General features: G+C 42.1%; 1 protein-coding gene across 1 annotated transcript; it reads right to left on the bottom strand.

The window, feature by feature from the left end:
- Window positions 1–13: 13 nt before the first annotated feature.
- Window positions 14–16,283, bottom strand: LOC120046654 (mitochondrial pyruvate carrier 1-like). Its single transcript, XM_038992046.1, has 5 exons — window positions 16,107–16,283; window positions 5,412–5,415; window positions 4,947–5,043; window positions 4,485–4,617; window positions 14–552 (listed from the first exon to the last, which is right to left on the bottom strand). Exons 1-5 carry the CDS (start codon window positions 16,175–16,177, stop codon window positions 531–533), a joined length of 327 nt encoding a protein of 108 aa, XP_038847974.1. The 5' UTR covers window positions 16,178–16,283; the 3' UTR covers window positions 14–530.
- Between the last annotated feature and the right edge of the window lie 684 nt (window positions 16,284–16,967).

The raw sequence follows: 16,967 nt of genomic DNA, 5'->3' as shown, positions 1-16,967 counted from the left end.
AATCAGCCACTCAATGGATATCAGACAGTTTATTAGACATTATGAGCATGTAGTTTGATCAGTGTAAGAGGAAGTTTCATTTATGGGAAATAGATAACGGTTTATTCATTATCTTCAGAAATAACACTGCCATGGCAACACAACAGAGTACCACTTGTATTGCCTGTACATTCTGATAAAGATTGTGTTATTGGTAGCTAATACATTTACCAAAATGAGGACGTAACCTAGAGTGCATGTGTTACAGACCATCTCTTTAAAAGACATCTGTAAAAGGGCCTCTACAGACTCCATTTCATTAGTTTGTGCATGACAATTGGTGCAAAATCAATATATTCATTGACCTCATTTATATACCTGAAGAAACAGACATGGCGATCTTCAACATAAGTTGAAACTTAAAAATTGTTAATTAAGTTAAGAGTTTTACATAGGTATGCAATGATAAGATAAAATTGCCATACACCTGAAACCCATACAGCCAAACGATGCTGGTTTCTAATTAAACTAAATATTCTGCAATTCCACCCCTAAGATGACTTCTTCTCCATGCTGGAAAGAAGGGGGAAAAAATCCATCAGCATTACTGTAGATACACATTCTGTAGAATAGCATTTAGTCTTAAATTATAACCAGTGACTATGTTTCAATATCTATGTGGGTACAGTGTGTGTGTGTGTGTGTAATTTATATATATATATACACACACACACACATATACACACACACAGTTGAAGTCAGAAGTTTACATACACTTTGGTTGGTGTCATTAAAACTTGTTTTTCAACCACTCCACAAATTTCTTGTTAACAAACCTTAGTTTTGGCAAGTCGGTTAGGACATCTACTTTGTGCATGACAAGTAATTTTTTACAGAGATTATTTCACTATATCACAATTCCAGTGGGTCAGCAGTTTACATACACTAAGTTGACTGTGCCTTTAAACAGCTTGGAAAATTACAGAAAATGTCATGGCTTTAGAAGCTTCTGATAGGCGAATTGACATCATTTGAGTCAATTGGAGGTGTACCTGTGGATGTATTTCAAGGCCTAACATCAAACTCAGTGCCTCTTTGCTTGACATCATGGGAAAATCAAAAGAAGTCATCCAAGACCTCAAAAAATATATATTGTAGACCTCCACAAGTCTGGTTCATCCTTGGGAGCAATTTCCAAACGCCTGAAGGTGCCACATTCATCTGTACAAACAATAGTACGCAAGTATAAACACCATGGGACCACGCAGCCATCATACCGCTCAGGAAGGAGACGCGTTCTGTCTCCTAGAGATGAACGTCCTTTGGTGCAAAAACTGCAAATCAATCCCAGAACAACAGCAAAGGACCCTGTGAAGATGCTGGAAGAAACAGGTAACAAAGTATCTATATCCACAGTAAAACGAGTCCTATATCGACATAACCTAAAAGGACAAGGAAGAAGCCACTGCTCCAAAACCGCCATAAAAAAGTCAGACTACGGTTTGCAACTGCACATGGGGACAAAGATCGTACTTTTTGGAAAAATGTCCCCAGGTCTGATGAAACAAAAATAGAACTGTTTGGCCATACTGACCATTGTTATGTTTGGAGGAAAAAGGGGGAGGCTTGCAAGCCGAAGAACACCATCTCAACCGTGAAGCACGGGGGTGGAAGCATCATGTTGTGGGGGTGCTTTGCTGCAGGAGGGACTGGTGCACTTCACAAAATAGATGGCATCATGAGGTAGGAAAATGATGTGGATATATTGAAGCAACATCTCAAGACATCAGTCAGGAAGTTAAAGCTTGGTCGCAAATGGGTCTTCCAAATGGACCCCAAGCATACTTCCAAAGTTGTGGCAAAATGGCTTAAGGACAACAAAGTCAAGGTATTGGAGTGGCCATCACAAAGCCCTGACCTCAATCCTATAGAAAATATGTGGGCAGAACTGAAAAAGCGTGTGCGAGCAAGGAGGCCTACAAACCTGACTTACACCAGCTCTGTCAGGAGGAATGAGCCAAAAAATCACCAAACATATTGTGGGAAGCTTGTGGAAGGCTACCCGAAACATTTGACCCAATTTAAACAATTTAAAGGCAATGCTACCAAATACTAATTGAGTGTATGTAAACTTCTGACCCACTGGGAATGTGATGAAAGAAATAACATCTGAAATAAATCACTCTCTATTATTGACATTTCACATTCTTAAAATAAAGTGGTGATTCTAACTGACCTAAGACAGGGCATTTTTTACTAGGATTAAACGTCAGGAATTGTGAAAAACTGAGTTCAAACGTATTTGGCTAAGATGTATGTAAACTTCAACTGCATATATATATTTTTTTAAAGAAGAGAGAAAGACAGAGACTGTAGTTAAGATGCTTTCATGGATATGGATAAAATGAATGCCATAAAGTACTGTGCTTCCATGTTGTACATTTTTTGTTAATTTGATGGTAACTTTCAACATGTTCTTGTACGGAGAAATCCCAAAAGATGTTTGGGCTTCAAGGCTGTGGCCTCCTTGAAATATCCATCTATTATACCCTAACAAGTGCCACAAAGAAGACATCAAAACTATGAAAGAACACATATGGAACCATGTAGTAACCAAAAAAAAGTGTTAAATAAATCAAAATATATTTTATATTTGTGATTCTTCAATGTAGCCATCCTTTGCCTTGACAGCTTTGCACACGCTTGGCATTCTCTCAACCAGCTTCATGAGGTACTCTTGGAATGCATTTCAATTAACAGGTGTACCTTCTTAAAAAGTTAATTTGTGGAATTTCTGTCCTTTTTAATGTGTTTGAGTCAATCAGTTGTTGTAACAAGGTATTGTTTATTTAACTAGGCAAGTCAGTTAAGAACAAATTATTATTTACATTGACGGCCTACCCCGGCTAAACCCTACCCCGGACGACACTGGGCCAATTGTTCGCCACCCTATGGGACAACCACAGCCGGTTGTGATACAGCCTGGAATCGAACCAGGGTCTGTTGTGACGCCTCTAGCACTGAGATGCAGTGCCTTAGACCGCTGCGCAACTTGGGAGGGTTGGTATACAGAAGATAGCACTATTTGGTAAAAGACCAAGTTAATATTATGGAAAAAACAGATCAAATAAGAAAAGAAACCGACAGTCCATCATTACTTTAAGACATGAATGTCAATCAATGCAGAAAATTTAAAAAAAAGTTTCTTCAAGTGCAGTTGCAAAAACCATGAAGCACTATGATGATACTGGCTCTCATGAGGACCACCACAGGAAAGGAAGACCCAGAGATACCTCTGCTGCAGAGGATAAGTTCATTTGAGTTACCAGCCTCAGAAATCAGAAATTAACTGCACTTCAGATTGCAGCCCAAATAAATGCTTCACAGAGTTCAAGTAACAGACACATCAACTGTTCCCGAGGAGACGGCATGAATCAGTCCTTTATGGTCTAATTGCCGCAAAGAAACCACTACTAAAGAACACCAATAAGAAGAAGAGACTTGCTTGGGCCAAGAAACACGAGCAATGGACATTAGACCGGTGGAAATCTGTACTTTGGTCTGATGAGTCCAAATTTGAGATTTTTGGTTCGAGTCGCCACGTCTTTGTGAGAAACAGAGTAGGCGAACGGATGAACTCCACATGTGTGGTTCCCATCGTGAAGCATGGAGGAGGTGGTGTGATGGTGCTTTGCTAGTGACACTGTCAGTGATTTATTTAGAATTCAAGGCACACTTAACCAGCATGGCTACAACATCATTCTGCAACAATACGCCATCCCATCTGATTTGCGCTTAGTGGGACTATCATTTGTTTTTCAACAGGTCAATAACCCAGAACACACCTCCAGGCTGTGTAAAGGCTATTTGACCAAGAATGAGAGTGATGGAGTGCTGCATCAGATGACCTGGCCTCCACAATCACCTGACCTCAACCCAATTGATAGTTTGGGAGGAGTTGGACCGCAGAGTGAAGGAAAAGCAGCCAACAAGTGCTCAGCATATGTGGGAACTCCTTCAAGACTGTTGGAAAAGCATTCCTCATGAAGCTGGTTGAGAGAATGCCAAGAGTGTGCAAAGCTGTCATCAAGGCAAAGGGTGGCTATTTGAAAAACAATTCAAAATATATTTGAGATTTCACACTTTTTTGGTTACTACATGATTCCATATGTGTTATTTCATAGTTTTGATGTCTTCAATATTATTCTACAATGTAGAAAATAGTAAAAATAAAGAAAACCCTTGAATGAGTAGGTGTGTTCAAACATTTGACTGGTACTGTATGTGTTTTTATTTTATTTATTTAACTAGGCAAGTCAGTTAAGAACAAATTCTGATTTACAATGATGGCATACACCGGTCAAAGCTGGACGACCCTGGGCCAATTGTTGCACGGTGCTGTTGTTGCACGGTGCTTTGTAACCAAAATGGAAAACTGGTATAAAATAAAATGAGTTTGGCATTGAAATAAGCAAATCATGCAGTACAGTAAAATGTGAGCTTACTTGTATTTGATAAGTCGTGATCCTTGAATGAGCTGGGCTGTCTCATTGGTTAGGTGGCAAGCAAAGAGGAGCCAATTCCTTGGCTGAACTTTGTATGCAAACCTCATAAACAGGAGTGAGTAGCAGGTCAGAGCTGCCGGGGAGGGGGGGGGGGGCAACAACAAAGAACACTGAATAAATAAGGACTTGAAACTTTATTCATATCTTTCAGACATCCTTATCAGAAAAAAACGGAATGTTCTTGCCTCGTGTGTCAGACTGCAGGAAAGGATTGTTGAAGTTCAAAGAATAATGTTAACCTATTGGAATTCTACTTTATCAAAGCATGGAGTTATTCAACAAGCGTGAGACTGCTGCTGGTATTATAGTGAACAGGCGATCAATCCCTGGCAGAAAGTCCCTAATGTTATAAGCTAGCTAAATGGCAGCAATTGTGTTGTGTCTGTTTTCCAATCGTCTCACCAAAGGTCATTCTGCCACTGATAATCTCAGGGCTTTTCTTCATGTCACTGATGGCAGCTATGGGCAGACCCCAGTTGGCCACAGGTCCCCAGAAGTGCTGGAATAGAAGTAGAAAACAACATTTCAAGGAACAATTCATGTAGAGAGCAACAAGGTTACTGTAAGGGTCAAATGTATTCAAGCTGCCATAGCAATTATACAGTCTTGCCGACTAACTACCTAAGCGAGGAGTCTATCTGCTATGTTCAATGAAGCCAAAACATTCTGTGATTTTTTTAGTATACAAAAAGCTCTGACGAAGGCCTTGAGGCCGATACGTAAAGCTAAATAAAGAGTAGTGATGCTAACAAACGCAGTGTGTGGGATTTCTTCTTTTTTCCTCGTTATTCAATTGTTACCATGTACCAGTAACACAGATAGCTCAGATGTGCGAGTGCCTTTTGAGTAGACAAAAACAAAACTTACTGTGCTTATTTTGAACGTTCCCGGGAGGACACCAAGATGACAGACATAAGACAAAGGAGTTTTGGTTAGGAGATATGCCTATACCTCAGGAAAACAACCAACACATTGCATCATGCCTGACAAACTAATAATGCAGAGTTCAAATCATGTCGGGAACTCGTGAATATGACCTTCCTACCAGGAAACATTGCATGTGAACGCCCCTCCAACTCATAATTACGACTAGGAAACTCCGGTATGATCTCTGGACCCCGATCTTTCCCACATGCTGAACTATGACGTCACGCATCACTGAAAATGGCCACAAACATGGCCGTGTTTTCGGCTGTCAATGTTGAGAAAGGAAAGATGCAAGAACCAATCTCAACACTCCCAAGTTGTTCCTCTGATTACGCCGACATGGCGTAAACACGGCATAATACTAATATAGGGCTGACATCACCAGCAACACATCAGCACACACAGCAGTAGGCTAGTTTGACAGCTAACTCTCGAGAACCCAAGGGGGCCCACAAGGGCTTACAGCCGCCGGCCCCCTTTTGAGTTCAGCTGAAGGTGTCCTGACACTCTGTTTTGACGTTTAGAAACGTTAAAGCTGCAATTGTGACAGGTTAAAGGAAATACTAATAGCCTGTTATACATTAAAAAGTATTAGTAAGTTCATAGTATGTGAGGATCTTAAAACATCTAAGGTTAAGAAGATCATGCATTCAGTATTAGTTGATAGATTGATAATTATATAAATGTTGTGTTAAAATCCGTCAAGCATACAAAGGGTACGAATTGTGAGAGGAATGTGTAAACGTTATGTTGATTACTTTATGTTGTCGTGGGTAAAAGTGTTAATCTGTGATCTAAATGCTCTTAATCTATGAGCCTGAGATCGATTGCTCTGGTCTCCACTCAAGTTCACGGAGAATTCGCGGTCTTTTTCTCATTGCACTAAAAGTTCAATAAGTAAACATTCCGTATCACAATTGTGATTCTTTCTCCCCTTGTTCAGGTACGTTATTGATGATTAAAAAGAGTAATTTAAATGTAATAACTTGCTAACATGTCAAGAGTGTTTAAGGTGTGTCGTAGTAACATATTGAGGAAGTTAGTTAAGTTTGCAGAGTAATGAGCCGTGCTCGGTTGCAGCTAGCTTCGTACTGCTACGTAGCTGCCATTTTATGTCGATTGTGAATGAACAGGTGCGTTGTTAATAATATATTTTGCGGTGTTATTTGTGTAATGGTTTTTCAAACACTTTATTGCCTGTTGATAAATTGAGTTATGGTTTACTGAGTTAAAGCTTATATTATTATATTATATATTGAAAATAGTATTTGTTTCAGTGATGTACAGTGTATACTGTTGTGACTTGAATAAGCCTTGTACCCTACAAAACTATCTATTTCCTGTAGATCTGTTATTCTGTAAAATGTGTTACTTATGTAAAATGATTGCACTAAAAGTTCAATAAGTAAACATTCCGTATCACAATTGTGATTCTTTCCCCCCTTGTTCAGGGTTGTAACATTTTTGGAGGCTCCGCTGAGATAGCTGCTCAGATGTCCAGTTTCCACATCCTGGTTGCTGAATTCCGAGCCAGCTAAATCCCCACATAACAACTCAGGCAGGCTGCAGTGAGGAAAGTGTTGCTGTTCGAGGAGAGCTGGAAGTTGGTGGTTAAGTACGTGTCAACTGAGGCCATTGATCGACCATCAGAGACAGTAAGGACCATCTAATTCAGAGTCAACTCCTGCACAGTAAAAGTTCCTCCTGTTCTGTCAACATGACAACCGCCTTGGAAGAACTACAGGAAGAGGTAGTAGGAGAATTGCACACCCTGACTAAAGACAAGTTACTAGAGATATGTGATTTCCTTGACATATCAGACGAACAGAGAAGAGATGTTCAAGACAAATCCCGCATATCATTGATGACTCACATTATGAGGTTCCTTGAAAGAGAGGAAGTTGCAGAGTTAGAAGATGGAGGCATGTCGGAATTGTTGCTACTTAAAGACATTAAAGACAAAATGACAGAGATGATCAGTGGCATAGATAACAAAACATGGCAAACTGACCATGATATTGAAACAGCCGGAATACATCACAGAATAGAGGAACTGAGAACTGTAACCCCACAACAAAGGGTGGGAACTGAGCAGATTACTGCAGCCAAAGCCAGTGATTCCCTGCGTCAGCCCCAACCCCATGCCAATCTTCAGGGGAGCGTGCCGCTCTCACCCAATGCACAGCCCAGCTCATATTGGCGCAAAGAGTTTAAAATTTCTGGTCAGATAGGTGAACCGGGCCAGAAAGATAAACTGATTTTTTCCAGCCTTGCCCATCAGATCGAGAGTGGACTTAACAGAGGCTATCCTGAGGTAGAAATAGTAGACGCAGTAGTCAGGGCTATTTCTCCAGGCTCACAGCTACGCAGTTACTTGGAAGGTAAACCCCAGCTAACTCTTCCCACACTTCGATGTATCCTGCGTTCCCACTTCCAAGAGAAGAGTGCAACAGAGCTTTACAAACAGCTAGCTTCAGAAGCACAGCATAGCAAAGAGACCCCTCAAAGCTTCCTGATGCGCGTCTTAGATTTGAGGCAAAAAGTACTGTTTGCATCCCAGGAGTCAGAATCAGGGCTTAAGTATGACCCTGCTCTAGTCCAGCGCATGTGTTTACACACAGTCCTTACAGGTCTCCAGAGTGACAGTATCAGGATAGACATGCAGCCTCTCCTGCTAGATAGCGAAACATCAGATGAGGTTTTGCTAGAGAAGCTTAACATTGCTTGTGCTAATGAGATAGAAAGACGAAACAAAAAGCGGTTTCATGCCCCACAGCCTGCTACAACTGTAAGTGTAGTCCAGTTAGAAGATACGCCATCCACAAAGTGTCCTGTGAAGGAAGCCGAAGTTAAGATACCCGCAGAACTGTTAACAGAGTTAGCTGAACTTAAGACAGGTGTAGCTTCTCTAAAAGGTCTCAGTGCAGAGATTGCTCAGATTAAGGAGACATTACAGCAGCCTATGTTTCGGTCACCGCCTTGTGCCTATGCCCCACCTCCAGTTAGGAGGCCAGATAGGGACCCCCAGCCACCTGTGTCCCAGCAGCAGTATTACAGCAACTACAGTCAGTCCCAAGCACCTGACCCTGTGCAGCATCAATATGCACCTAACCGGTATGCCAACCGCTCTGCTCAAGCTCCAAGGAGGTGTTTTGTCTGCCAGCAGGCCAGAACAGATGCACGCTGCACACGCTGCTTCCGATGTGGGAGTGGAGAACATTTTCAAGCTGGATGTAAAATCCGGGGAGTCAGACCTTCAAGGGAGGCCCCTTTAAACGGGCAAAGGTTACCGCTGAGGGACGAGTGTTAACCGTAGCTACCAAAAAGTCCCAGAAATGTGCAAATTGTGCCAGAGAAGATTCATTTGAGAACCTGAAACAATGTTCATCATGTAAAGAGACACTGTACTGTTCCAAAGTATGTCAAAATCAACATTGGATTAAACATAAGGAAAAATGCACTCACCTGAAAATTAACTCTACCAGTGAAAGGTTTTCCTGCACAGAGGAAAATGCCCACTCCTTACCATCCCTAGCTCAAGGTTGCCACCCCCGTAAGGTCACCTCGCTAGTCGGCAGACAGTGCCTTATTGAGTGTCACCTGAATCGCCACCACCTCCAAGCTCTATGGGACACAGGCTCTCAGGTATCGGTCATTGATGAACGATGGAAAGAGGAATCTCTCCCAAACGCAAGGCTGAGAGATGTTTCAGAAATCCTGGACTCACCTGCTGATCTAAGGTTGACTGCAGCAAATGGGACTGAAATGCCGTACCTGGGATGGATTGAAACAACTTTTCGGCTAGCCTCTGAAACTGACGAAACAAAGGAACTGATCATCCCAGTGCTGGTAATGAAAGGCTGTCACCTATCTCATCCCATCATAGGTTTCAATGTTATCGAGCACATCCTGACAATGACCGAAAAGACTAAACAATACAGTACAGTAAAAACAGCTTTCCCAAGCCTCAAAAGAAACAAGGTGAGAGCTTTTATACAGGCTGTTAGCGCAGAACAGACAGATGAATACGCAGTGAAAACCAAGAAAGAGAAGGTTGCTATCCCAAAACACAGTAGCATTCAGATTGAGTGCCGCGTAGCTTCCCAGCCTTTCAAAGAGGACATGACAATGCTTTTCCAGCCAGACCTGAACCCGCAGTGGCCAGACGACCTTGAGTTCTTTGACACACTAGTCAGAGTCAGGAAAGGGTTTTTTCCAGTTATCAGGCTTGATGTCTCTAACCCCACTGACCACGACATTGCCCTGCTAGGACGCACAATAATCGGTACAGTACAAACTATTATGACTGTGTTACCTGCCCAAGTATTTGAAAAAACTGTCGCCACAGTGAATCACACCAGCGTTCGAACCCCATGTACTGCTACTGAACAGTGGGATCCACCAGTAGGTTTAACTCACCTAACCGAAGAGCAGAGAGAGGTTGTTAGGCAAATGCTTAGAGAAGAGTGTCACTCCTTCTCCAGATCAGACAATGACATTGGCTGCATTGAACGATTGAAAATGACTATTTCTCTAAAGGACTCTGAACCAGTCAAGCGTACATACATGTCAGTGCCCAGGCCACTGTATCAGGAGATGAAGGGTCACCTTTATGACCTCATAGCCCAGGGCTGGGTTAGGAAGTCAAACTCTTCATATTCTTCACCTGTCGTGTGCGTTCGTAAGAAGGATGGGACCCTCCGGTTGTGCATAGATTACAGAGACCTGAACAGAAAGACACATCCCGACCGCCAGCCCATCCCTCGGGTCCAAGACATCATGGACAGTTTAGGTGGTAATTCCTGGTTCACCCTCTTAGATCAGGGAAAAGCTTATCACCAGGGGTTCATCTCTGAAGAAAGCAGACCACTGACAGCATTTGTGACCCCGTGGGGACTCTATGAGTGGATACGGATGCCATTCGGCCTCATGAACGCTCCTGCAGCTTTTCAGCGGTGTATGGAGGAGTGTTTGGAAGGGCTCCGGGATGACATCTGCATTCCTTATCTGGACGACACGCTTGTTTTCAGTAAAACTTTCGACAGCCATGTGAATGATGTGCGAAAAGTTTTGAGGCGTCTCAGAGAGTATGGCATTAAACTCAAACCAAGTAAGTGTGATCTCTTTAAACCCCAGGTCCGTTATTTGGGCAGAGTAGTGTCTGCAGAGGGCAGCCGAGTTGACCCAGCCGATTTTGAAGCAGTAAGAGCATTGAAAGAAATCAGACCAGGGACTGTGGGCCAGCTCAGACAAATGCTTGGTTTACTCACTTACTACAGACAGTACATCAAAGACTTTTCTAGGAGGGCCAGCTGCCTGTATGACCTCCTGAAAGCAGATTCAGAGAAATTACCTGACCACCCACGGAAAACAAAAACAAAGAAACTAAGTCATGTGGTGCCCTCAAACAAGCCAATCCAGTGGACTGACCAGCATCAACAGGCACTTGAACAGCTGATTGAGTGTTTGCTTCACCCGCCAGTCTTAGGTTTCCCTGATTTCACTCAGCCATTTGTTGTACACACTGATGCGTCACACCAAGGCTTGGGAGCAGTTCTCTATCAAAAGCAAGATGGGAAGCTTAGGGTCATTGCTTATGGCTCTCGAACCTTAACAGCAGCTGAGAAGAACTATCACTACCACTCGGGCAAGCTAGAATTTCTAGCTCTAAAATGGGCAATCACTGATAAGTTCCATGATTATTTGTACTATGCACCGTCCTTCACTGTATACAGCGATAACAACCCGCTCAGCTACATTCTGTCTACTGCGAAACTGAACGCAACCACTTCCAGGTGGGTTTCAGAATTGGCTGATTTCCACTTTACAATAAAGTACAGGCCAGGCAGAGAGAACGGTGATGCAGATGCGTTGTCAAGGATGCCACTGGATGTAGAGTCACTGATGAGAGAATGTTCTGAGGAGCTTCCACCAGACACCATTGCCGCCACGATACAAGCAGTTGAGGTACAGAAAGAGGCTGTTGTACCTTGGTCACTTTCAGCTGCAGCTATGTCAGTGTCAGCTGAAGGTGAGACAACCACTGCAACAACCAGCTCGATCCCAAAAGATGGGATAAGAGAAGCACAAGAATCTGATCCGGTCATCCGTCCTGTGCTCAATTTCAAACTGTCTGGTTTCAAACCGCCAGTTAAAGAGCAAAAGGAATTCAGTCCAAAGACAAAATGCCTATTCAGAGAATGGGACAAATTGACAATAGACAGTGATGGCATTCTGTACAGAATCACTACAGCCCGCAAGCAGTTAGTTCTACCAGAGCAGTACAAAGGTAAAGTGATGGAAGAGTTGCACAATAACATGGGACACCAAGGTACAGACCGCACTGTATCACTAGTACGTGACCGCTTCTTCTGGCCATATATGCAATCTGACATCGAGCACTATGTGACTAAAACTTGTAGCTGTGTCAAGCAGAAAAAGCCAGCCCATGAAACAAGAGCTCCTCTGACAAACATTGTGACAACACAGCCATTTGAACTGGTATGTATAGACTTCCTTCATCTCGACAGATGCAAAGGGGGATATGAGTACATCCTCGTGATTGTTGATCATTTTACACGTTTCACTCAAGCCTACGCCACCACATCAAAGTCAGGTAAAACTGCTGCAAATCTCATCTTCAATGACTTTGCCCTGAAGTTTGGGTTCCCGTCCCGCATCCACCATGACCAAGGGGGAGAATTTGAAAATCAGTTGTTCCATCAGTTAAAGAAACTCAGTGGCATGGCGGGGTCCAGAACAACACCCTACCACCCGATGGGGAACGGTCAAGTGGAACGCATGAACAGAACATTGTTGCAAATGTTAAAGACACTAACTGAGACACAAAAGTCAAATTGGAAGGAGTCTCTGAACAAACTGGTTTATGCCTATAACTGCACCCGTTGCGAAGTGACTGGCTATTCACAATTTTATCTTCTGTTTGGGAGATCACCCAGGCTTCCAGTTGATATGCTCTTTGGATTGTGCACAGAGGCAGGTTCCAGTAACCATCGAGCCTACGTGGAGAACTGGAAACGAGGGATGGAAGAAGCATACGCCATTGCAAATGAAAATGCTCAGAAAGCCGCTGAAAGAAGTAAGAAGTACTATGACGCTAAAGTTAGGAGTTCAGTGCTACAGCCTGGCGAGCGAGTTCTGATTAAAAACCTGACACCAAGAGGAGGACCAGGCAAACTCCGTAACTATTGGGAAGATACAATTCACACAGTAGTGAAACAAATGGGTTCAGACCTGCCGATTTATGAATTGCGACCAGAAAAGGGTAGGGGACGCTCCAGGGTCCTGCACAGAAACCTGCTCATGTCCTGTGACCACTTACCTTTTGAGAGACAACCAGAAATGACCAAAGATGACAAAAGTCAGAAAGAAAGGAGACATCAGCCTGCATCACATCCTCTAGATTCTGATGAAGACAGCGGGGATGAATATGACCTTCATCATGAGCCGCTACAGGTTCCCACATCTCCTACAGTACCTGAGGAGAGGAATGCTGAACCAGCGAGAGAGTGGGAACACAGGCCCCCACCAGTGAAACAGACAGTTGTGGTGCCAGTCCCTGATACGCTACCAGCACAGCCTCTTGTTGAAAAGCGGCTGGAGGAGACAACAACAGTTCAAGACCTGCCTGCTGAGGAGATGAACTTGCCTGCTGAAAATTTGCCTGATGATCGTCCACCAAGTGCCTTTCCTTCATTAACTGATGCTGCTGAACCTGAGGAACCAGCCTACCAGCTGCCACAAAGAGAGAGACACCCTCCAAGACGTATCACCTATGATCAGCTTGGTATCCCTTCCTGCTACAGTATACAGCCACAGTTGTTTCCTGTCTACTCTGCACCAGGACTGGTTCCATGGCTGCCATCACTACAGCAATGTTACTTTCAGCCACCTTACATGTATGGGCTTCAGCAACAGAGTTGACATGTTTGACCATGGACTACTGACTGATTTCACAGACTGTCACGAGACAATTTGCAGACTGTGCATTTAGATCATTAAAATTGATGGACTGTTGATCAATAGTATGAGAAAGGACTGTTTATGTTATACAGCTGGTCAACAGATATGGACTGTGAATAACTTGTTAGTTATATTTGAACTGTGACCCTTGACCTCTGCTCAAGTACTACCTTACAGAAGAGGATTTTCGAGGTCCAGTGCATACAGACTGTTGAAGAAGACAATGTTGGTAATGTTGGGACAACATTTATTTTGTCGGGGAGAGTGTGACAGGTTAAAGGAAATACTAATAGCCTGTTATACATTAAAAAGTATTAGTAAGTTCATAGTATGTGAGGATCTTAAAACATCTAAGGTTAAGAAGATCATGCATTCAGTATTAGTTGATAGATTGATAATTATATAAATGTTGTGTTAAAATCCGTCAAGCATACAAAGGGTACGAATTGTGAGAGGAATGTGTAAACGTTATGTTGATTACTTTATGTTGTCGTGGGTAAAAGTGTTAATCTGTGATCTAAATGCTCTTAATCTATGAGCCTGAGATCGATTGCTCTGGTCTCCACTCAAGTTCACGGAGAATTCGCGGTCTTTTTCTCATTGCACTAAAAGTTCAATAAGTAAACATTCCGTATCACAATTGTGATTCTTTCTCCCCTTGTTCAGGTACGTTATTGATGATTAAAAAGAGTAATTTAAATGTAATAACTTGCTAACATGTCAAGAGTGTTTAAGGTGTGTCGTAGTAACATATTGAGGAAGTTAGTTAAGTTTGCAGAGAGTAATGAGCCGTGCTCGGTTGCAGCTAGCTTCGTACTGCTACGTAGCTGCCATTTTATGTCGATTGTGAATGAACAGGTGCGTTGTTAATAATATATTTTGCGGTGTTATTTGTGTAATGGTTTTTCAAACACTTTATTGCCTGTTGATAAATTGAGTTATGGTTTACTGAGTTAAAGCTTATATTATTATATTATATATTGAAAATAGTATTTGTTTCAGTGATGTACAGTGTATACTGTTGTGACTTGAATAAGCCTTGTACCCTACAAAACTATCTATTTCCTGTAGATCTGTTATTCTGTAAAATGTGTTACTTATGTAAAATGATTGCACTAAAAGTTCAATAAGTAAACATTCCGTATCACAATTGTGATTCTTTCCCCCCTTGTTCAGGGGTGTAACACAATATCAAACCTTTTGGGGCGACCCGACCAAACTCACATAGAAATGTGAGTTATAGATGTGTCATTCTCACTGAAGTGGTAAATCAAATCGTATTGGTCACATACACGTGTTTAGCAGATGTTATTGCGGGTGTAGCGAAATGCTTGTGAATAATTTCTATGTGCGCTATTTCTATGCTTCCTGTCTTAAATTTTGTTTTTGTGTCTTACCCCCCCACACCAGCTTCAAACACAATATTTTTGGTTACTGAAAATTACTTCAATGATTTAAAGAGGACGATGATTCTCTAAACTTGCTTGTTGTCACAAACCGAAATTAGGCAAACTATTAGAATTCTAGCAACCAAGAAATGGCGGAGTGATTTCTGCATATTGCACCTTTAATAATCCTCGCTTGTGATACGGTTTTGTAAACCTTAACTTTCACACCAACGAGAAACAATCTTTCAAATACAAAAGAGGTACGACACAGCCTCCAGCCGAGGTACCACACAACCTCTCAACTTGCTCTAGCATTTCTATTGTGTTACTCTTGCCTGAAAACTCACGTTGAATTGCATAAGAAACACTCATGACCTCTACAAGTCAGAATGTTAAATAAAATGATATTTTAACATACTATACCAGTTGTCCGTGCGGTTGGTCCTTTTGGCGGTAAGAATGCGAGACAATATATCCATAGGAACGTATAATTATAGCAACTTTTCAAAGCACTGGTTGTGCATTCACATTTGATATCGCCTGAAACATTCGCACAAGATACAAAAAAATAAAAATACATGCATGAGAAGCATGCATACTTGCCGAGCTCGTGTTTACATGGTTCTGCACATGTTTCAGGTGATAGAAATCTGAACGCACTACCAGCGCTTTGAAAAGGTGATGTAATTAAACTTTCAGGTGGATGTATTGTCTCGTATTTCTACCGCCATAAGGACCAACCACATGGACAACCCGTACTTTAAAATATAATTTTATTCAACATTCTGGCTTATAGAGGTCACGAGAGGAAACGTTCCTGATTCAAATTCCATGCAATTCAACGTCGGGTTTCAAAGCAAGTGTTACTCAGAGCACAGCTGGGTGCAACTTTGCTAAACTAAGTACGTTAAGGGTATCTTTTGTATTTGTACAATTATTTCTAACTCGTAAAAGTTAAGTTCGAAATGTTTCCCGCAAAAGGGGACGTGCAATGAAACAGCATTGTAATTGGGGTCATGACTACAAGGGCTAGCTTGAGTGATGCCAAAAACATTCAAGAACAAATGTCCTTCAGACCGGACACAATATTTGTAAACTTTTTTTTTTTTTTAAGTTTACGGTGGTAGCTACAATTTACAACTAACGTTAGCTCGATACGTTTGATAATTAATTGCATTGCTATATTAGGTACGTTAGCTGGCTAGTTGGTAAAGTAAGTGTTACTGTAGTTAGCTATCTTCCAGATCTTGCAAATGTGTCATACCTCATGAGATACTCTCTGAACTCCTTGCTTTTAAGATGGTCAATAGCTTTACGTGCCAAAGTACCTGCCATGACTGTGGTGGTTAGCAGTGCAGAGGAAATTATAACTATGGGAATGTACAAGCTGGATAAATGCAGCTTAGCGTAGAGGACACTAGTGGTCACAGCTCGTCACCAAAACATATTTACGACAGTATCGCAATCACTCAGTTAGGACGGCTCTCATTGGTGTTGCTATGCAATTTCACAATTTCCGGCCTCATGGTGATGACTCGCCTTTACCAAAGATTGTTTACAACTAAACCAAGATAGACCAAAGCCTGTCGTTTCCAATGGGAACAAATGAGTCATAGTGGGCAGAACAAGCAAGGAGGAGGGCAGAACCAAGCACGAGCTAGCGAGATCCTATTGGCGCGTTGTAGTACATCTGCATATTTCCGTTAGGGAACGCCTACGCTGTGAAATGCGCGTGTGCAATAACTCAATTCACCTTTGCACTCTTTCGAAACAACGAGATTTAAAACAAACTTTTGCCACGGGTAAAGTCTACAAAACTTGTCCACTCTGTGCATTAAATATTCTAGTTTTGGGAACAGAAAACTGTATTGAAATCAAATGTTTCATCGATGAGAAAATTTGCAGAATGTCGGCTAAATTCCATCTCGTTCCATCTCCCACTGCTGACCAGTGAGTTTTCTCTCACTACCATATTTGGAAACGCCAAGCGGGTGCTTCACATTTAGGCATCTGGGGAAATATCTGTCTCATTTGTCTATCTGTGCATCTACTTTCTGAGATTGTGCCACGGATCCAGGATCAGCATCTTCTCTCTTGGTGTAATTATTTTTCATTATTTAACCTT

Source organism: Salvelinus namaycush, chromosome 4 (assembly GCF_016432855.1).
Source record: "Salvelinus namaycush isolate Seneca chromosome 4, SaNama_1.0, whole genome shotgun sequence".
Classification (NCBI taxonomy): domain Eukaryota; kingdom Metazoa; phylum Chordata; class Actinopteri; order Salmoniformes; family Salmonidae; genus Salvelinus; species Salvelinus namaycush.
Note: the sequence above shows the minus strand (reverse complement) of the source record. Positions and strands in the feature narration are given on the sequence as shown.

Excerpts from the sequence above, each read along its gene's own strand:
- LOC120046654 (XM_038992046.1), bottom strand. The coding sequence starts at position 16,177 with ATGGCAGGTACTTTGGCACGTAAAGCTATTGACCATCTTAAAAGCAAG. Across the intron at positions 4,618-4,946 it reads CAGTGGCAGAATGACCTTTG|CTCTGACCTGCTACTCACTC; the intron begins GTGAGACGATTG and ends CCTCCCCGGCAG. Across the intron at positions 553-4,484 it reads TCACGACTTATCAAATACAA|CATGGAGAAGAAGTCATCTT; the intron begins GTAAGCTCACAT and ends CCTTCTTTCCAG.